The sequence below is a fragment of the Malaclemys terrapin genome, chromosome 2 (genome assembly GCF_027887155.1).
Source record: "Malaclemys terrapin pileata isolate rMalTer1 chromosome 2, rMalTer1.hap1, whole genome shotgun sequence".
Taxonomy (NCBI): domain Eukaryota; kingdom Metazoa; phylum Chordata; order Testudines; family Emydidae; genus Malaclemys; species Malaclemys terrapin.
Window position 1 is genome coordinate 177,906,146 of NC_071506.1, and position 23,085 is coordinate 177,929,230.

The 23,085-nt window shown below is 42.1% G+C and overlaps 1 protein-coding gene across 1 annotated transcript in view; it reads left to right on the forward strand.

Moving 5' to 3' along the window:
- The window catches only part of EPB41L4B (erythrocyte membrane protein band 4.1 like 4B), a 267,846-nt gene that overhangs the window by 168,030 nt on the left and 76,731 nt on the right, over nt 1-23,085 (forward strand). The window contains exon 18 of the mRNA XM_054019078.1: nt 13,216-13,341. Within this exon, the coding sequence (XP_053875053.1) occupies nt 13,216-13,341 (126 nt within the window). The remainder of the gene's footprint in view (nt 1-13,215; nt 13,342-23,085) is intronic.

The window sequence follows — 23,085 nt, forward strand, 5'->3', positions numbered from 1 at the left end:
CAGTTCAAGGAGGAACCTAATTAAATGACTTTGTTAGTTTCATACAGAGGCTTCTACATTGATGCTATTTCAGCACAGGATCAAAGCATAAGCAAAGAAGGTTAAGAAGCATCTTGATTACCGTCTAGAAGTATACGCACAAGGAGGAAATTCCTGATACTAGAAGGATCCCTATTGATGCAGACAAAGGCATAACAAGTTCCAATGGCTAGAAGTAGAAGTTAGAAATTTGAGCTGGCTGGAAAATGTGTTTATTTTTTTTCTCCCTGTGAAAAAATTTGACAACTTGGTGAAAAATCAAATCTGAAATATTTTGACTGAAAAACAGAATATGTTAATTCAGAAATACTGCTGCTGTGCCTCATGGGAGTTGTAGTTTGTGTGCCTGCTCTCTCCTCTATAGACTGGGTTCCCTTTTGGATATGGGGAGGGTGTGCATCCTGGGAGTCATTTGTCCATAGCGCATCATGGGCAATGAAGTTCAGTGGGTGATCTCAGCCCATACAAGAGAATGGGGACTTGAGGCAAATAAACTGTAACTCCATGTGGCACTGTGGTGACATTTCCAAAGCTGAAATATTTTGAGTTTTCAGCTGAAAATCAAAACCTTTTTGGTTTTGTGGTGTTTGTATTAAAAAAAAATTATCACAACACAGACACTTTTTGGGAAAAAAAAAAGTAAAAAAAACAACTTTGAAGAAAATTTTTCCAATAGCCTTATTAGAAACACTCAAACAGAGGCATACATTTTTAAGTGAGGTTAACTAACCATTGGAATAACTTACCAATGGAAATTCTCCATTGCCTGGAGTCATTAAATTAAGATTGGCTGTCTTTTGAATATTGTTCATATTTATTAAAGTAGTGCCTAGGGGGCCTACCAAGATCAGGCATTATGCTAGGTGCTGTACAAACATATATTAGTTTCAGCCCTGAAGAGCTTTCATTCTAAATAGACAAGACAGACATGGGGTATGAGAGAGATCCAACACACACAAATAATATGCTGGCTGCAGATTACTAGTTACGAGGCTCAATGCAGGAATTAATTGGTGCAGTTCTATGGCCTATATTATTCAGGAAGTCAGACTAGATGACTATAATGGCCCCAATGTGGCCTCAAAATCTCTAAATTTATATTTTAAATTGACAACTCATTTGAACCTGTCTTTTCTAGTTGTTAATTCCCTTTTCAAGCAAACTGCTTTGGGGCTGAAATTTGTCATGCTTGGTATCAAACAAAGGTGAATTTTATGAAATAATTGGATCAAATTAGGTTCAGTGGTTAGAAGTTAATTTGATTGTCTGCTACAGCAAACTCCATCTCATGGGAATGAAGAATGGTTTAGGGAAAGGGGCAGAACAAATCCAGTTGATGTGATGATTACTGTCCATTCTTTTGGTGAGCAACATAAATCAGTTTTGTGATGCCTGTTGGTCTCTTTGTCATCAGTGAGATTATCTTTAGCCTTCAGGGTGAAGAGGAATATTGCAGGCATAAATATATTTTAATTTCCTTTTTCTCCTCTGCTTCTGTTTCCTTGCAAACATCTCTTCTTCAGTTTCTCACTGCTGCAGACCACTAAGTACTGACTGTTCACCAGTGATGTTACTTACACTAAAGCTGCGCAGCTGCCCGTCCCTTATAAGGCAGCAAAGCCTGTAGCTATTGCAGTTGCAAATGACCCCTGACTGGTGAGAAAAGATAAACAGTTGACTGGTGTTTCTAATAAATTTGTTAGTCTCTAAGGTGCCACAAGTACTCCTGTTCTTCTTTTTGGTGTTTCTGAGGTTCTTCTCTGATCTGATGCATCTCTGTGTTGAATAAGGAGCAGGATGTGTTCAGATGGGCCTTGTCTTCACTAGAAAATAAGGTGTGTTCTTAATTTGTGTTGGCTAACCTGTGGAAACTGATATGGTTTAAGAACCTAGTGAAGACAAGGTGATTTGTAGTAAGCAGGCTGATAAACCCCAGCTTCCCTCACAGTCTGCTAACTCATGTGAAAACGACAACCTCCTTGTCTTCTCTAGGCCTTGTGTTTGTTACTGTCTGTTAGCTAACATGAGTTAAGAAAACATTTTTTTTCCTAGTGAAGATATGCACTTTTACGCTTAAGGAGAATTCAGAGAAATAAACATATTAAAAATTAACTTAATAGGCAAAGACACATATTAAAAATAAATTGGGGGGAGGGGTAAAACTATAGAAGTTCCTGTTTTTATCCTTATTTGGTTCCAAACAACATATGAACTTTTCAGAATAGAGAAAAAGGATTGAATCCCCTTAAATTTAAAGTGGAAAAAACAAAATCAAAACAACAATAGGATGGCAATAATAAAAAGTGAATACAAAATGCAAAATAATACCAAGTAATATAGTGATCCCATGCTATTAACAAACAGCACTGATGAAGTTGGTGATGGAAAACTAAAGTGCCATCAGTTACCCAAAAGGAGGGCATTTGTAATAGTGATTTTTTTTAATAGCATTTTGGTGTAGTATATCTCTAGTATTTCCACACCCACCCATTCAAAAATCATGAGCCTGTCTTGAAAATCATGAGGTGTGGTTCTTTGTTTACTAATAACTTTGGGGGTCACTTTGTCTTCTGGATTCTGACCTTATAGAGTGCACTCAGCTCACATTTTCAAACTAGATTACTTTTCTAAAAACATGACAGCTGATATTGTCCTGTATTCACATGAATCCAGCAGCCGAGGCTTTCAGAAGAACGCCAAACATAATGAGACTCACAATGAAATTACAAGGATTGCCAGAACTGTATCTATATGTACTTCTTTAATGACTTCCACATTGAATGTGCTGAGTTTACACATCAAAATGGGATTTTAATAACTGCCAATCTGGCACAGGGTCTGAATACAGTTGCTATTGTTATGCTTCATTCACCATTGTAAGCACTATGGGTTCTGGAAACTTAACAGACAATTTTGTTTATTATGTGTAAGCACAAAATAGAGTGGAGTACAGCTTGCATTTTTACAGCCTGACAGTATATGTGCTCTACAGTGCTGATAGTTTTAAAATCTTGTGTTTTGTCTGTAACTTTAGTGCCCTCGTGGCCAAGATGGAGTCTGCTCTGCAGGCAGCTCTGGCCAAGAGACGGCATGCACAGGAATGCAGCAGGAAAAATCCCTTCCACCCCAGAGGCACCTGTTCCAACCTCCCCCCCGCCCCCGAGTGAACACACACACAGGAAAAGTACAATGGATATAACAAAGGGAGATATTTATTTACAGAGGGATGAGAGGAGAAAAACAACAGGGGGAAATATAGGGGGAGCAGTAGCACAGGGTTGCATCCAAACCAAGGCCCCACAAGCCCAGTGGTAGCACAGTCTGGAGGGCAGACACTCCCCACTTTAGCTAGCAGCCTCCCTCCTTATTCCCAGTGCAAAGTCACAAGCCCCAGTACTCACAGCCCCATGCAGCTCTGAGCAGCAGTGACACTGGGTCCAGCTCCAGCCTGTCCTTCTCAGGCAATTCCTCCCTGGCACAGTGCTCCTCCTGGCTCCTGTCCTGGGGTGTCCCCGATCGGCCCTGTACTTCCCAGGCTTCAGGCAGGTTCTCCTGCTTCACTTTGTGAGGGCCTGTGGGCTGCAGCCCTTATCTCCCCCAGAGCTCCAGAGCCACAGTCCCCAGTTTCCCTCCTTTCTTTTACTGCTCCCCCTCCCCCCTAGGAAAAAGATTTAAAGGGGCCATGCTCTCTAAACCCCAAAGGGGTTACATGTCATAAACTAAGCAAATATGGTTCCTAGAGAACACAAAGAACCTATCTTTATTGACAGCACTTCATACACTAGAACCTTACTACTCACACTAAGTAGTACCTTACACTCTGAGTAGCAGAGTATCTCTGTTTCTTTTAATTAGACTATTCAGGAAGTAAGGCACCAGTCAGTGTGACTGAGGGGGCACAACTGGTCCTTGTGTATATACCATTGAATGAGTCCAGGATGGCATGGCAACCTTAACACTGAATATCTGCTTTACATGAGACCTAGATTATTATTTTCATGTAGATTTTTGTATTTATTTTTTTAAATTATAGATGGGTGAAGTCTTGGCTTTACTGGTCTTGGGGTTCCCCTAAGACCTCTTCCATTCAGTTCCCCAAGAATTCAGTTCAACTCAAGTCATGTCACTCAGATTCCTTTATTTGGCATGCAGCAATGCTACACTGAGGTTGTTCAGACTCTAGTGTACAGGGTGAGTATAGGGCATACCACACATCCCAAGTTACACAGCAAACCTCTTCTTTTATATATAATTGTACAATACCTTGCATTTACTATACATTGCATCACATGTTTGGGGACTGGCATGGTCACTTTCTAGGAACCAATCCATGTACAGCACACGGTGTGTGCACGATTTACTCTTTACCTCATCTTATGTTCCAGGCTTATTTTATTCATTGTTATCTTGTCCATTGTAAATGGTTCCCTGGGTGTTCCCCCTTATCTTATCTAGTACAGATGGTTTGTTTCCAGCCTGCGAATCCATTTACCCCCCTAATCCTATCTCCCAAGAAATGAGGCCTCACTCATGTCCAATTATTCATGTCAAACCCAGCCAACAGTTGGGTACATCTACACTGCGATAAAAGATCTGAAGCTGGCTCAGATAAGCTGACTTGGTCTCGTGGGGCTTGGTCTGCAGCACTATAAAATTACCGAGTAGATGTTTGGGCTTGGGCTGGAGCCTGAGCTCTGAGACCCGATGGGGGGAGGGTCCCAGAGCCTGAATGTCTATACTGCAATTTCATGGCCCTGCAACCCAAGCCCTGTGAGACCAAGTCAGCTGACCCAAGCCAGTTGCAGCCATGCCATGGGTCTTTTATCACAATATAGATGTACCCATTGATGTCAACGGCAAAACAACCATTGACTTCATTGCAGCCAGAATTTCACAAGTATGAAAAGAGGAAAAGCAATGGAAAAGTATTCCAATAATAACAAAACGCTGATTGTTCCATTAGTCTCCTTCCCTTGTTTTGCTACCAGGCATCATTGTTTTAATTAAGTACATTAGGCTTGAACGATGCTTAGAGGAGAATGGAAGTCTACTGAGCTTCCGTTTCCTTTGATGCATCCTGAAAGAACCATTATGAATTGAAACAGATGCCTGAGAGCATTATAATCTGAAGTTATTATCTGAGAGGATACCTTGTTACAATGAAATGTATCCATTTGCAGCATGGAGGTACAAGGAGGCAATTCTTTGATACCATATTTCATTTATATAATATTTTTGGCTAAACAACTACTGAGTACAGGAATTGTTAGTATGGAAGGTACTGTTTTGTAGCAGAAAGATCTGTCATCACTCCTGTGGATTGACGGACAACTTCTAAGTTTCAGAATGTATTTTGAAGTCAGCAGTTACGGGTTAGATTGTACCATTAGCTGACCTAAATAAAGGGGTCGTGCACAACTGTACGTCCCAAGGGTAGACCAGCCAGAATTCCCCCTTGTTCCAACTACTTCTATAGCAGTAGCAGGTTACTTCCTCCTTTGCCCCAGGTCGGTTTTGCTGACGAGTATGTTGGGAATGAGTGATGTGAGGAGGGCAGAGCCAAGACTCTACCCATTCCCCACTTCTGCCCATCTGCACAAAGAGTGATTAGTGGCCCCACAGTGTATGTCTACACTGCAGTAAGAGACCATTGGAATGGTGGCAGCTGGCCCAGATCAGCTGACTCAGGCTGACAGGGGGGTTCAGGCTGTGGGCTGTAAAAATTGCAGTGCAGATATTCAGGCTCGGGTTGGAGCCCAGGCTCTGAGTCCCTGTGAGGGATCTCAAAATTCAGAGTTATTCCAGTCTGTGCCTGCTAGAGCCTGAGTCTGCTGACCCAGGCTTTGAGACTCGGGTTTTTCATTGCAGTGTAGACATTCCCAGGAGACGCTGCTTTCCCATTGCTGCTTTGACCCACGATGCAGGTAGCTTGCACAGGGACAGAAGAGCAGGCCACAATCCTGTCTCTGTAAGGATTACATTGGAGAATGCAGATGCAGCTACTGGCTACTGAACTGCGGAGAGTGGTGTTAAAAAAAAAAAAAAAAAAAAAAAAAAAAAAGCCAGCTGGGTCTTTAAGTATCATTCCCCCTTGTTTGTACAGTGAAATACAATGGGTAAATCTAATGTGACTGAAATCATAATGTCATCTAATTAGTTTCAAGGCCTAAAACAAAGATTGGTTTTAACATGCCTTTTAGAACTGTCATTGTATTACAGTGTGCTGCTTGTATTCCCTTTAGAGAGCAGTATGCATATGAGTAAACTTGCGGATTATAGCAGCATTTAAAACATCTTCAGGCAATGAAAATCTGCTTAATGAGACAATTGGCTGATCAGGGGTTTGCACTTTCCTCATTAATTTTGTCTGTCCAAATTACCTATATGGTATCTCCACTGAGGAGCGTCAGTTGGAAGCTCAGCAAAGCCATGTCAGTGAGTGAGTGTTTCAGATGGATTTTTTTTGTAGTGGTTGTTAGAATTCCTGTCTCCTGTATTACATTTGTGTTTGAAGTTCAATAGATAACTTCAATTCAGTATGTTGCGCCAGCTAGAAACAGTATTTTGTTTTGTTTTGTTTTCAGGTATTTTTTCATGGGATAAAAGCCAAAGGGACAAAGTAAAATGTGCAAGTATTTTTCCATTAACAATTGTAGATATGGCTCAGAAAATAGAGGTGCAAGATTGATTAACATTCATGCCAAATACAATAAATCGATCAATAAACAAACCAGGGTGGATTAAATTATGATATTCAGTCAAGTTGTTTAAAAGCGTAGCTGGAAACCACAGTAGCTTAGGTTCACAAGGCAACTGCACCACCAATATTATGCCATTTCAGTGGAGTTCAGCACAGTCTGAAGCCTCTTTCTGGGTACTCACAAAATAGTTGCATACGGCAATATAATCACAAGGTTGAGTTGTTCTGCTCCTAGAAAGTTTCTCCAGATTCTTGGCCTCCCATATTGTATGTGACTGTTTTGGGATCGATGAATGAGCAAGCAAGGTATTGGTGGCCACAAACTGGAGGGGGGCATAGGTCCCGGTGAAATAAATGACCAAAAAGACTTTTGAGGCTAAGGGCTGGGTAGTTTCAGTTATGTATAAAATTCCCTGCTGCATCTCAGAATACACTTGCCAAAGGTGAACTAAGGACATACACTGGGCTTGATTCACTACTGCCTTGTACCGTATAAATTTTGTACACATGGACGAAGGCAGTATAAAGTTGGTGTGAATGATACTGCCAAGAATGACTTGAGCGGATCACTGCAGACTACGTGGCTCTGGGAAGAAGGATAAAGGAGTTTGAGGCGCAAGTGGTGTTCTCATCCATCCTCCCTGTGGAAGGAAAAGGCCCAGGAGAAACCGTTGAATTGTGGAAATCAACTAATGGCTACGCAGATGGTGTGGGAGAGAAGGCTTTGGATTCTTTGACCATGGGATGGTGTTCCAAGAAGGAGGAGTGCTAGGCAGAGACGGGATCCACCTAACGAAGAGCGAGAAGAGCATCTTCGCAAGCAGGCTGGCTAACCTAGTGAGGAGGGCTTTAAACTAGGTTCACTGGGGAAAGGAGACCAAAGCCCTGAGTGTACGTGGGGAAGTGGGATACCAGGAGGAAGCACAAGCAGGAGAGTACAAGAGGGGAGGACTCCTGCCTCATACTGAGAAACCAGGACAATCAGCAAGTTATCTTAAGTGCCTATACACAAATGCAAGAAGCCTGGGAAACAAGCAAGGAGAACTGGAAGTCCTGGCACAGTCAAGGAATTATGATGTGATTGGAATAACAGAGACTTGGTGGGATAACTCACATGACTGGAGTACTGTCATGGATGAATATAAACTGTTTGGGAAGGACAAGCAGGGCAGAAAAGGTGGGGGAGTTGTATTGAGAACAGTATGACTGCTCAGAGCTCTGATATGAAACTGCAGAAAAACCTGAGAGTCTCTGGATTAAGTTTAGAAGTGTGAGGAACAAGGATGATGTCGTGGTGGGAGTCTGCTATAGACCATCAGACCAGGGAGATGAAGTGGACGAGGCTTTCTTCAGGCAACTAGCAGAAGTTACTAGATCACAGCCCTTGGTTCTCATGGGGGACTTCAATCACCCTGATATCTGCTGGGAGAGCAATACAGTCCATGCACAGACATTCCAGGAAGTTTTTGGAAAGGGTAGGGGACAATTTCCTGGTGCAAGTGCTGGAGGAACCAACTAGGGGCAGAGCTCTTCTTGACCTGCTGCTCATAAACAGGGAAGAATTAGTAGGGGAAGCAAAAGTGGATGGGAACCTGGGAGGCAGTGACCACGAGATGGTCAAGTTCAGGATCCTGACACAAGGAAGAAAAGAGAGCAGCAGAATACGGACCCTGGACTTCAGAAAAGCAGACTTTGACTCCCTCAGGGGAACTGATGGGCAGGATCCCCTGGAAGAATAACATGAGGGGGAAAGGAGTCCAGGAGAGCTGGCTGTATTTTAAAGAATCCTTATTGAGGTTGCAGGAACAAACCATCCCAACGTATAGAAAGAATAGTAAACATGGCAGACGACCAGCTTGGCTTAACAGTGAAATCCTTGCTGATCTTAAACAGGGCTTTGGAGCTGTGCAGGCAAAAACCTGCAGCTCCACTACTCCAGAGCTGCTCCGCGCTCCAGCTCTGAGCTCTGCTCCAAAGCTCTGATCTTAAACACGAAAAAGAAGCTTACAAGAAGTGGAAGATTGGACAAATGACCACGGAGGAGTATAAAAATATTGCTCAGGCATGCAGGAGTGAAATCAGGAAGGTCAAATCACACTTGGAGTTGCAGCTAGCAAGGGATGTTAAGAGTAACAAGAAGGGTTTCTACAGGTATGTTAGCAACAAGAAGATGATCAGGGAACGTATGGGCCCCTTACTGAATAGGGGAGGCAACCTAGTGACAGAGGATGTGAAAAAAGCTAATGTACTCAGTGCTTTTTTTGCCTCCATCTTCACGAACAAGGTCAGTTCCCAGACTACTACACTGGGCAGCACAGTATGGGGAGGAGGTGACTATCCCTCTGTGGAGAAAGAAGTGGTTCAGGACTATTTAGAAAAGCTGGACTAGCACAAGTCAATGGGACCAGATGCACTGCATCCAAGGGTGCTAAAGGAGTTGGCGGATGTGATTGCAGAGCCATTGGCCATTATCTTTGAAAACTCATGGCAATCGGGGGAGGTCCCGGATGACTGGAAAAGGGTTAATGTAGTGCCCATCTTTAAAAAAGGGAAGGAGCAGGATCTGGGGAACTACAGGCCAGTCAGCCTCACCTCAGTCCTTGGAAAAATCATGGAACAGAACCTCAAGGAATCAATTTTTAAGCACTTCAAGGAGAGAAAAGTGATCAGGAACAGCCAGCATGGATTCACCAAGGGCAAGTTATGCCTAACTAACCTACTTGCCTTCTACGATGAGATAACTGGCTCTGTGGATGAGGAGAAAGCAGTGGACATGTTATTCCTTGACTAGCAAAGCTTTTGATACGGTCTCTCACAGTATTCTTGCCGGTAAGTTAAAGAAGTATGAGCTGGATGAATGAACTATACGGTGGATAGAAAGCTGGCTAGATCGTCGGGCTCAACGGGTAGTGATCAATGGCTCCATGTCTAGTTGGCAGCCGGTATCAAGCGGAGTGCCCCAAGGGTTGGTCCTGGGGCCGGTTTTGTTCAATATCTTCATTAATGATATGGAGGATGGCGTGGATTGTACCCTCAGCAAGTTTGCAGATGACACTAAACTGGGAGGAGTGGTAGATATGCTGGAGGGTAGGGATAGGATACAGATGGACCTAGACAAATTAGAGGATTGGGCCAAAAGAAATCTGATGAGGTTCAACAAGGACAAGTGCAGAGTCCTGCACTTAGGATGGAAGAATCCCATGCACTGCTACAGACTAGGAACCGAGTGGCTAGGCAGCAGTTCTGCAGAAAAGGACCTAGGGGTTACAGTGGACGAGAAGCCGGATAGGAGTCAACAGTGTGCCATTGTTGCCAAGAAGGCTAATGGCATTTTGGGCTATATAAGTAGGAGCATTGCCAGCAGATTGAGGGACATGATCATTCCCCTCTATTCGACATTGGTGAGGACTCATCTGGAGTACTGTGTCCAGTTTTGGGCCCAACACTACAAGAAGGATGTGGAAAAATTGGAACGACTCCAGCAGAGGGCAACAAAAATGATTAGGGGGCTGAAGCATATGACTTATGAGGAGAGGCTGAGGGAACTGGGATTATTTAGTCTGTGGAAGAGAAGAATGGGGGAGGGAGGATTTGATAGCTGGTTTCAACTACCTGAAAGGGGTTTCCAAAGAGGATGGATCTAAACTGTTCTCAGTGGTAGCAGATGACACAACAAGGAGTAATGGTCTCCAGTTGCAGTGGGGGAGGTTTAGGTTGGATATTAGGAAAAACTTCTTTACTAGGAGGGTGGTAAAGCACTGGAATGGGTTACCTAGAGAGGTGGTGGAATCTCCTTCCATAGAGTTTTTTAAGGTCAGGCTTGACAAAGCCCTGGCTGGAATTATTTAGTTGGTGTTGGTCCTGCTTTGAGCAGGGGGTTGGACTAGATGACCTCCTGAGGTCCCTTCCAACCCTGATATTCTATGATTCTGTGAAAGACAATCAAATGAGGGTGGTAGCATTTCACACTCAGTCTGCACAGGCGTGAATGACTATGCAGTGGTCAAAACAATGAAAAACTGGGGTCACCACTCACATCTTGTTTTCAGCAAGATGAGGGGAACTCTGAGTGAACCCTTGCTATTCCATTGTCTGATTTTTCCCTTAAAACATGTAATTAATCATGGCCTCCTGATTTAAGGGCCTGTGTTTACAAGACTGGCCCCATCCCTGCTCAATTGCTTTAAATTGAGTATTGCTTATATTAGGAGAGAAACTGGCTCCTCTTGATTTCTGCCACTGAAGTGTTTGTATATGGGAAATTCTGCTGGTTCTTGTTTGCTTTCTTCTAAAGTTTATTCCAGGCAAAAAAATCTTTAGGTCACTTTTGAATAGGACATCAAATTATTTCTGTCAGCAGAACCTGTCCTGCTGTGGATTTATCCGATCCAGAGCTGGAGAATTACTCTTCTTTATGCAAAGAGGAGTTACCCTGTGGGTCCTGTCCTGTATGTCTATGCTGCAGTTAGAAACCTGCGGCTGGCCCGTGCCAGCTGAGTTGGGCTCGCAGGGCTTGGGCTAAGGGGCTATGTAATTGCAGTGTGGACACTCTGGGTTGGGATGCAGCTTGCACTCTGGGACTCTCCCACTATCGCATTCCGGGACGCAATCCAGTGAGGGGTTGTGTCCCCACTTGCCCTGCAACCTTGGGTGCCTCACAGTGCTTTGCTGCTGTAGCACCCAAACAACATGCAGGTCACACATAGCTGCAGCCTGCCTGCACACTCTGGCTTCCACCAGACTCAGTTACCACTTGCAGGGTGACTCCCCAACACATGCCCAATCCCAGATTTTCCCCCAAAATCATGTGTTCTGCATTGTCCAGCCCTCTCCTGGATGGTCCAGATATTAGAGGTCTGTTGCCCGTGTAAGGGGTCAATGTACGACCAGTTGCTACTTTAATTCGAGTTACCAAACAATTCAGTTTAAACACAACACTGGATTAATTTTGATTTAAGAATAAAACAAGTTTATTTAACAACAAAGAGAGAGGTTTTAAGTGAGTACAAGTATAAGACATTAAAGTCAGAAATGGTTACCAGAGAAATAAAAATAAAATGCTTTCTAGTGTTGAAACTTAACACACTAAACTTGGTTCAAGGTGAAATTCTTACCAAACGTTCCCAGCAACAGGGCTGACCAAATTCTCGGGTCAGAACGTCCAAAGGCCTGGTTTCTTTGTCTTCTCAGCAGAGAGAGAAAATACCCAGAGTCCAATTATAGTCCAGTCAACCTTTTAAATGCATTTCCCTGTAGGTTACTCCTAGATAAAGTTCCTTCCAGCTGTGAGAATGGAGGCAAGCAGTCTTGTGGGAGAAAAGGTTCCATGTTGATGTTAAAATGCAAATTGATCCGTTCCTGCCTCCCACCCCGACCTTCACTGCCAAAGACTGGCCACTTGACCTGTGATTGTCAACCAACTTTAATGACACCTGGCTAGAGACATCAGTTTGTTCTTTGTCTTTGAGAAACAGGTTTACCTCTTCCTCAGACTTGTCTGGCAAATACATTTCAAGTATAATTTCAGCTTATGTTCATATCTTTACATACATTTCACCAGAACTGACCAGCAAGTTATTAGTTTTCACATGATACTTCACAAGACATATTTTATACAAAGATTATTACAGTGGTGTGTAGGGTGTGAAAACATGGTTGCATTCGGTCACACTCACATTGCAGGGTCCTGGGGCTTGGGCTCTAGCCCAAGCCCAAAGGTCTATACCACAATTAAACAGCCCCTGAGCCCAGGTCAGCTGGCATGGACTAGTCGCAGGTTTTTAATTGTCATGTAGACATACCCTCAGAATCAGTGGAAATAGGAATCAGTGTGAGCGTTAAGCTTATTGGATTTTTCTGCTCTTTCTGACAGAACAATTCAGAAGAATCAGAAATCAAAGACTGAGGGCCTTGTTCTCAGTTATACTAAGGTCCCTGTATGCCACTTTGGCAGTGTAAAGGGGTCTTATAGTGGATGTAAATTACATTTTGCATTCACTTTCAGGCCCCTTTACACTGTCAGAGTGACATAAAGGAGCTTGAATATAACTGAGCATTGAGCCTCTGTCCCTTTCTCCCACAACCCAATTTCCCTTTCTGTGGAATATTTTGCTTTTTCAATATAATTTTAGGTTTGGAAATGATCTTGGGGACAACCCACTCCAGGTCCTGGCTCTTTCCCCCTATTTCTTAACGCTCTATGTCTCTCTGTCTATCCTAGTAGCCAGTGGTATCACACTGTCTATCCTAGTAGTCAGTGGTATCCCACAATGGCCTTTATTATCTTGGTAATAGATTAAAGTTAAGTCTTTTGAATAATTTGTCTTGTCAGGCATTTCTATAGGTTATGAACTTGAAAACTTTCCTAAATGGAGTTAAAACTGGTTGTTCAAAGTAAAATTTGACCTGATCATTGTGATAAATCATATAATCTCTTTCTCTAATGTATGTTGCCATGTTATCTTTTATGTAAACAGGGTGAAGACAAGAAAGTTTCTGAAAAAAGTCTTCATCCCCCAGTGTCACCTTCCTCCGTACCCGATCATATGAAATGTAACATCCTTAAAGCTCAAGTAGAAGCTGCTTTTAGAGTGGGTGCCCAGGTGAGTACACCTTTTAATTTACCCTCTATATTTCCCCTTTCTAATGCTAGTCAGGACATAATGTTTCATGTGAAATCACTCCATATTTTCCAAAGTCTGACCATTTCCTTAGGAAGTGTTGTCTCATCTCCCTTAGGTATCCAAAATGACATAAATTGCTCTAGATCTTTCCATAGGCCATCAGAACATCTAGCTACTTGCTGTGATTTCAGGGTGGTCTACAGAGTTCATTATTTCTGAACCATCTGCTGTTCATCAGTGCGTTTTTGGCTACAGCTGAATCTGTGAGCTTTCAGGCCTAATAATGTTTCATTGCCAAAAGGCTGGGAACAAAACAGGAGTTGAGCAGATGAAATGTGGCTTGGTTGATTCCCTTTCCCGCATCCCTTTCAAACCCTAAAGTCTATAGTTTTTCTATTCATAGAGCAGTTTGGAATTTTGCTGAGCATTCATTTTTTATTTTTGATTAAATATTGTATTTTAGTCCTCACTCTGCATGGAAACTGTGATTTATAGATGATGAACATCATATTTGGATGCCTAAATATTGATTCCAGAATTCTTTAGACACACAGGTGTGAAAATTTTAGCCTATGTACTTTTGTGCTCGTTTGTTTTTCCAGTCATCCATTCGAAACATTAACATTCCATGAACTTATTTCAAATTCAGAGTTTTCATGGATAGATCCATATTCACAATCTATGATTTGTGTTACATAAATACCAACATATAGCCATGTGACATAACTGTTTTCAGCTATGTAACAAATAGATGACATGAGTGTAATGATATTATTTCTTCTATTGAAGGTAACTTTCTTGAAACCTAGACTATAGGCTATAACCCACTTCATCAGAGTGGAGTGGAAAATACAGTAGGCAGGTATAAATATACAGCACATGAAAAGATGAGAGTTGCCTTACCAAGTGGGGGGTCAGTGCTAACGAGGCCAATTCAACCAGGGTGGATGTGTGGCCCATTTCCAACAGTTGACAAGAAGGGGTGAATATCAACAGAGGGAAAATTATTTTTTATAGTGACCCAGCCACTCCCAATCTTTATACAGACCTAATTTGATGGTGTCAAGTTTGCAAATTAATTCCAGTTCTGCGGTTTCTCGTTGAAGTCAGTTTTTGAAGTCTTTTTGTTGAAGAATGGCCACTTTTAAGTCTGTTATTGAGTGTCCAGGGAGATTGAAGTGTTCTCCTACTGATTTTTGAATGTTACAATTCTTGATGTCTGATTTGTCTCCTCGTTGTTGTTTTTTCTTCTGATACTAACATGTCAGGTCAACTTGCCCTCCAAAGAATTTTCTTGTAACAACCATCTTTGTACATTTCTCGTTGTTCCCTGGCAGAGTTTTCATCTGACAGTTAAATTGCAATTCATGCAGTTAAAGCCATGGAAGTTTAAGACAGCTAAACCTTGGTTATTCAGTTTGCTAGAGATTTCTAGAACAGGCAGTGTAAATTTTATGATGTGTTTTTGAAAAACAGTTCCGTCTTCTCTGAATCTGATATTATGCCAACTATGTTATATTACAGTATGTTTCCTGTTTGAATGTCTTTATTCTTGCCATTCTTTTTCATGCATACACCATGCCTTTGTATCTATTTCTCAAGGATGTTGCCTGACATGTATTTGCCTTTTCTCCAAGTATGCTTACAGTTACGTTCAACTGTGCAGTTATATGCACGTTAACACTGTGTGCTGACATATTCATAGTAAAGAATTTTTCATTATTCTGATTGTTTGTAGCTACACAGAACATTTGTGAAACACGTTTCTTCCATCTCTCCTGTTCTGCTCCCCCACCCACTCCTTGGAGGCTTTCTAAATTACATCTTCCTGAGTTGTTTTTACATATATGTAACATTATATTCTTTTACTGTAGTTACATTGTAAGCGGGTATCAAAGAACAAAGTACATCTGCTAGTCTTTTCTTAATGTAGACACATTTCCCCAAACAACTTTAGCACTCACTGTGGATTAAATATTAATCTGTGTTCCAGGCCTCATGAGAGGAGATCATATGAAATTCCAAACAGAGGGAGAAGTAGCATGTGTTGCTGGAGACTATTGAAATAGTGCAGTTTGAAAGTCATGTAGCAACGGTTGCCTAAGAAGGATAGTCCAGTGATTAAGATGTTGCCTTTGTCTGAGGAAACCCAAGTTCAGTTTTCTACTCTGCCACAGTTCCCCGTGTGACTTTGGAGAGGTGTGTCATAAGAACATAAGTATGGTCATACTGGGTCAGAACAAAGGTCCATCCAGCCTAGTATTCTGTCTACCGACAGTGACCAATGCCAGGTGCCCCAGAGGGAGTGAACCTAACAGGTAATGATCAAGTGATCTCTCTCTTGCCAACCATCTCCACTCTGTGACAAACAGAGGCTAGGGACACCATTCCTTACCCATCCTGGCTAATAGCCATTAATGGACTTAACCTCCATGAATTTATCTAGTTCTCTTTTAAACCCTGTTATAGTCCTAGCCTTCACAACCTCCTCAGGCAAGGAGATCCACAGGTTGACTGTGCACTGGGTGAAGAACTTCCTTTTATCTGTTTTAAACCTGCTGCCCATTAATTTCATTTGGTGGCCCCTAGTTCTTATATTATGGGAACAAGTAAATAACTTTTCCTTATTCACTTTCTCCACACCACTCATGATTTTATATACCTCTATCATATCCCCCCTTAGTCTCCTCTTTTCCAAGCTGAAGAGTCCTAGCCTTTTTAATCTCTCCTCATATGGGATCCATTCCAAAACCCTAATCATTTTAGTTGCCCTCTCTGAACCTTTTCTAATGCCAGTATATCTTTTTTGAGATGAGGAGACCACATCTGTATGCAGTATTCAAGATGTGGGCATACCATGGATTTATATAAGGGCAATAAGATATTCTCCCTCTTATTCTCTATCCCTTTTTAAATGATTCCTAACATCCTGTTTGCTTTTTTGACTGCCGCTGCACACTGCGTGGACGTCTTCAGAGAACTATCCACGATGACTCCAAGATCTCTTTCCTGATCAGTTGTAGCTAAATTAGGCCCCATCATATTGTATGGTGTTAATTTTTCCAATGTGCATTATTTTACATTAATCCACATTAAATTTCATTTGCCATTTTGTTGCCCAATCACTTAGTTTTGTGAGATCTTTGTGAAGTTCTTCACAGTCTGCTTTGGTCTTAACTATCTTGAGCAGTTTAGTATCATCTGCAAACTTTGCCACCTCACTGTTTACCCCTTTCTCCAGATCATTTATGAATAAGTTGAATAGGATTGGTCCTAGGATTGACTCTTGGGGAACACCACTAGTTACCCCTCTCCATTCTGAAAATTTACCATTTATTCCTACCCTTTGTTCCCTGTCTTTTAACCAGTTCTCATTCCATGAAAGGATCTTCCCTCTTATCCCATGACAACTTAATTTACGTAAGAGCCTTTGGTGCGGGACCTTGTCAAAGGCTTTCTGGAAATCTAAGTACACTATGTCCATTGGATCCCCCTTGTCCACAGGTTTGTTGACCCCTTCAAAGAACTCTAATAGATAGACATGATTTCCCTTTACAGAACCATGTTGACTTTTGCCCAACAATTTGTGTTCTTCTGTGTTTCTGACAATTTTATTCTTTACAATTGTTTCAACTAATTTGTCCGGTACCGATGTTAGACTTACCAGTCTGTAATTGCCGGGATCACCTCTAGAGCCCTTTTTAAATATTGGCATTGCATTAGCTATCTTCCAGTCATTGGGTACAAAAGCTGATTTAAAGGACAGGTTACAAACCATAGTTAATAGTTCCGCAATTTCTTCCATCTCTTCTGATCTGCTCCCCCGCCCACTCCCCAGAGGCTTTCCAAATTACATCATCCTGAGTTGCTTTTACCTGTCTTTCTGCCTCAGTTCCCTGCTGCACTGGGGTATTATGAAGATAATTAAAGATTGTGAGATGAATAGATGCTATGGTAATGGGGCAGTGTAACCACCATAGATGGATGAAGATCTGCAGCAGAGGAATCTACCCATCCAGGGGGAGTTAGAGAGCAGCACATCCTCCACCACCTAGAGATCAAAGCCAGCATGGAGGGGAGGGGTGGTGTTGCTGGGGAATAAGCTGTCTGTCTGGTATGCAGGGAAAGTGGGCTGAGTGTTGTTTGATCACTTAATTTCCCACCTAAGAAGGGAGAGACAAGTTTGCTGCTTCTTCCTTCCCAAAGGAATGGGGGGTAGGGAAGTAGGGCAGCAGTCAGGTGACTCTGAAGAGGGTAGTACAGACTGACTACCCAATATGCCAACCAGACCAGTGCTGTGTACAGCAATGGTTCCCCTCTCCACCTTTCTACAGATAACTTTAATCTCTTTGAGGTGGGAACCAAGATTACTGCTAGAGGATCCTTTAAGTGGGCAGGGAAAAAGTGATCTTTTCTTTATTGCAGACCACTTTGGACAGCAGTCTTATCCTTCCAGCTCCCTGCGCTCTTCCCAAGCCTATTGTCTTACTTCTCTCTGTCTCCTACTCTTACTCTTGGCTTCATCCCATCTATCAGGCTGTCCAGTAAACTTTAAATCATATCTCTTTCTTCCTCTGCCACGCACCTTCTCATCTACTTCCAATCCCTTTTTAAATCCCACATTTTTAGGAAGTCGCACCTCCTTCCTTATCATCATTCACAAACCCCAGTCCCCTCCTACTTTTGATCTGCTGTCCAATGTCTTCTCTTATTTTGATGGTAAGCTCTTTGGGGCAGGGAATATATCTCGTCTATGTTCTGTAAAGCACAGGACAAATTTACAGCACTGTATATAGATTTCAAGCAAGAGCAGCCTGTCTTTGTCATCTACAGCATGTGCCTCTTCTCTCTGTTTACTACGTAACATCACATGCCGGTGAGAAGTTCTTTATCCTAGAAGCAGAAAGAACAGAGCTGGTCTCTCTCACTCGCGTACAAACACGTGCACTCTTTATCTAAAGTGAAATGTTTTTTAAAAGTCTGAGATTGACATCTACCAGAGGTTGGTTTTAAAAAGTCCTAAAAGATCCTTTACCTTTTTGAGCTCCCCATCAATGTACTGTACTTTAGGAGATTTTTCTGGACATCTGCATTGTCCAGTTAGTAACAGAAGCATCAGCGAAACAGTCGCACTAATGGGACACTGCTGGAACTTTCCACTCATCTAGAGTAACTATTTAATTGTTGTTTGTAATATTTGTAATAATTTCCCATTTGAAAAGAAAGGAATATTTCAAATACCAGACAGCAGTTCCATCAGAAAATGACACCTTCATAAAGGTACCCGCTGTAGTCAGTAGAACAGGAAAGCTCTTCATTAGTAGTTCCTGACAATGGGGTGGGGGGGGGGCACATGCAAGAGAGGAAAGGCGGAGGGAAGAGAGTTTGGGGATGGAAATGCTGATTTTTGATTCATTCAGATCAGTATATTCATGGCAACTAGATACCATGGGGACAGGTGCCTTAGAAACACTGAAATACATAGTTCCAATCTCTGCAATTTCAAACATAAGTAGTGAGGGTGAATTATACAATACAGTTTGAAATAGGAGCTGAAAGGGGAGATTTGCACTCAATTTCCATTCTGCAGTCATGAAGAAGAGCTGTTTATTTCTTTCCTATATGGTACTTTTTTATCTTTTCTCAAAGCTGTGACGCTGAATTGGAGATCTAAAACTCATCTGTTTATGGTACAGATTACTCACAGTTCTGCATAAATGTTAGAGTTCTGGAGCAGCAAGAAACTAACATGAATGAGTGTGTTTATTCTGTGAAGAGATAAATATTTCCATACAGAAATGTTAGTTTGAGAATCAAGCTGCAAGGTGTGGTGGAGTAGGTCTGAGTGTGTGCAGATGCAAGCTTTAACTGGTGAAAAATGTGATGAACCCACACAAATTGTGGAAATTTAGACTGTGGGTTCCACAGAACACTCAGTGCAGTGTCTGTATTGCGATAGTAAACCAGCACTCTTTCACAACACACCCTTCAAACTTCTTCATGGGCGTCCAACACTTCATAGCTGACAGACTGCAAATCACATGCTCATTTAAGAAGGAGCCGTATGAAACCAGCAATGAAGAGCTGCATGAATACAAAAGACCAGCTGTGACGGGTTGGATCACAGAAACCCCCTTGGGAGCTGCCATCTAATGTGCCAAGACTACCCCTGCTTCTGTTTTCCCTGCCAGCTCAGGACTCCAGCACCCTGTCTTGCTGAGCCAGACACTCCCGTCTGGCTCTAACACAGACCCAGGGTCTGAATCACTTGTCCCAAAGCTGCAGGTTTACCTGAAAACAGCCCCCCCCTCACGGGAAAAGCACCAGGTTAAAGATGGATTCCAGTTCAGGTGACATGATCACATGTCACTGCAAGTCTTCATTACCAGCACACACATATACAGGAAGACTCACAGGTAAATACAGCCATCTGCAGACAATGGGAGTCATCAAGATTCCAAACCATCCTTAATGGCCCACACTTTACATAATTACAATAGGCCCTCAGAGTTATATTTCATATTTCTAGTTTTAGATACAAGAGTGGTACATTTCTACAAATAGCATGATCACACTCAGTAGATTATAAACTTTGTAATGATACCTAACAAGAGACCTTTTGCATGAAGCATATTCCAGTTACATTATATTCACTTATCATATTTTTATAAAACCATATAGACTGCACAACGTCACACCAGCTACCGGCAGCATTAAAAACCCTTACAGTTTACATGGCTCAGTGTTGAAATGGAAGGATTGATCAGAGGAGTTGTCAATATCATGAGTCACCAAGTCGTTCATGGCCCAGCTGATGGAGGATTCTGATTGTTACGCATACCCAGTTTGGCCCAAAGCAAATCCTGATTTTCTTTAGCGTTAAATAAGACTCCTGAGCAAACTTAGAATTACCTTAACTGGTTTTTGTCTCTTGGCTGGAAAGGTATATGTGTTCTTACCCAGTGTGCCTTCCACAACAGATGCTTATTTTCTCCATTAGTTTTCACTTCACCTCCTCTTCCCCTATAGGCAGTCCCAACTCCTTGGGGCCCATAAGTCCATGAAATTACAACAAGAGTGAATCTGATGTCTTATCTCTAACCTAGAAGAATATATTCAGATCATATGGCAGTGACTTCATTGGGGGTTGCACATGATGCTAGAATTTGGTACAAAGAGAGCATTAAAACTTGTTCAAGTTTATATCTATGCAATATTTTTACTGGAGATTACCTTATTCTTTTTTCTCTCCCCCTTGCCTCTAAAAGAATGTACATACCAATGGTGTAGTTTTGCTCTGAGATGTGTATTGCCAGTCTATGGGCTAGGACATAATCTTAATGTAAATAACTAAGGTGTGAAGTTGACCTGTAATAACTAGCCTTGCCTAGAACTACTGGCACATATTGCAACATTGGAGATGTATCTCAGAATTTGTTTTGATCGTATTTCATGCTACATTTTGTTCTGTTTGCTACAAATGCAAACGAAAATGGGATCCACACATTATTTAAGGTAGCAATGGAGTACAGCTGAGGTGACACTCATCAGTGGCTTTCCTAGCTATATGTTTGGTGGGCCTTTGCCTTTTCATCATGTTGTCCTTTCAGGAGTAATTAAACTGTCAATTATTTGTAAAGACTCTTCAAAGTTGCAGTGCCCAAAGAAGTTGATGTATGTGGTTTTCAAATTTTCCCCAAAGGCTGCCGCAAGGAAATATGTTGCATTACTAGCTATATGATTTGGGTTTTAAGTGCTTTATTTACTTCTGGAAATCATAATAAGGTCACAAGAAAAAATGAGTTTGGTACAGGAAAGATACTGGAGGATTTATACTCTTATGTGAAAAATAATAGGACTTGGATAAATATCTCTGGATGTCTGGAGAGTTTCCTGCCTTTTGCTAGATGGCTACTCAAACATTGTGAAATGATGAAAATTTCAAGAATATCAGTCTGTCCTCCATCATGGATTACATTTTATACCCAAGATTTGCTTGGAAATAATGCAAATTTGCTGATATCTTCTTGGTCCTCCTTGTGCATATTGCACATCCCTGCATAATTTGACAGTCTCAATTTAAGAGACCCAGAACAGGAGAATAACAGGTCCAGGCTGAAGTGCTGTGCCTTAGGGGTGTGTGTGTTTATATATTAGAGAAAGAAGCTTGCATAGGCCTCTTTGCACAATGTCTTGCTAAAGCCATTGCTGTTAGTCACCCACTTGCATGAGCAATACTTTCACTCTCAAATTCCAAGCTAAGTAAAAAGAAGCAATTGTTGTGATACTCTCAACTCCTACTCCAATGAATGTGACATCACATCAGTTATAATCGTTCATAACAATGGAATTTAAATGGTTATAATTCAAATTGGCTATATTCTGTCTGTCAAAGGAAACAGATTTGTTTAACTTTAAAAGTGAGTAGGCTGGAAATAAAGGGAGGCAGAGGTATAGAAAGATAGGGCTTCAGGGAATGTGGGATGGGGGAGCATCATTAGGTGGAATACAGTAACCATTATAAGGGAATCAGCAACTCTACTCAAAAAGGAGTGACAAAAAATGACAACTAAATGGTACAAGTATTATTTTTTATTATTTGCCATGCAATAGCACCTGGGAGCCCCAGTCATGGATCAGGATCCTGTTGTACTAGGCAATGTACAAACACAGAACAAAAAGCTGGTTCCTACCTCAAAGAGCTGATCGTGATGCTATTCTGATCACAAAGTAAGAGTCCCACCTGCTAAAATACCAACACTGCACCAGGGTTTTCCTTGGAGGCTTCTTTTCCCAGTGACCTTACTGCTTAGCTTATGAAATATAATGAGATCATGGTTGGGTACGTTAGCAGTGAGTTGAAAAATATCCCAAGCGCTTTGGAGTTCCTCGGTTTCATTTCAGACCGGCAGATGTGCAGGGGGAAGCATTGTTTTTTCAGTCAGAGCCATTGAGCCATTGCTATTGCTGTCCTTCTGCTTGGAGGATTCCAGCAATCTGGAAAGGGTGTTGCTCCCTCTCCCTTTTGCATATCAGGAACCTCCAAAAATCAGCTTTCAGAACCTTTTCTCCCCCAGTCAGCAGCCTGACTGCCTTTGAATGGGATCAGATGCTTCAGTCAACCTTTGGGCTGATTCATGAAGTCAGAAGGGGAAAACAAGATGTTCCTTATGTGGAACTGGCATAATGCTGACTATAATGCCTCTTGTGATAAAGAGGAGACAGGAATAAGGTGATGTAAACACAAAGGAGATTCTTTGTTTAGGAAGCTGGGCACACACATACATACAGTATAGCTGTTGTGAACAGGGATATAAGCAGTCAGACCTAGTGGTCAGAGCAGCAGTGGTCGGACCTAGTGGTCAGAACAAGAGTCAGGAACTGGAGGTCAGAGATAGAGACAGAGTTGGGAGTCAAGCCGTGAGTCAGAGTCGTCAGAGCCGGAGTCAGTAGCCGGGGTGGGCGTAACAGCAGGATGTAATCAGGAACAAGACAGGCAGGGAGAAACAGGACATGAAGGCATGACTCCAGAATCAGACAAGACAGCAGGAGCCAATAAAGCAGCTAGCCGGGATTCACAACTTCCTGTGCCACCTTCTGGCTTAAAGAATGACTCTGGTTGCAAGTCTCCTCCAATTGGGACCATTATGGGCAGTGCCTATGATGAGCTAGGGTTCATCAGCCCAGACTCCCTGCTGGTATCCGCTAGCTGCTAGGTGTTGT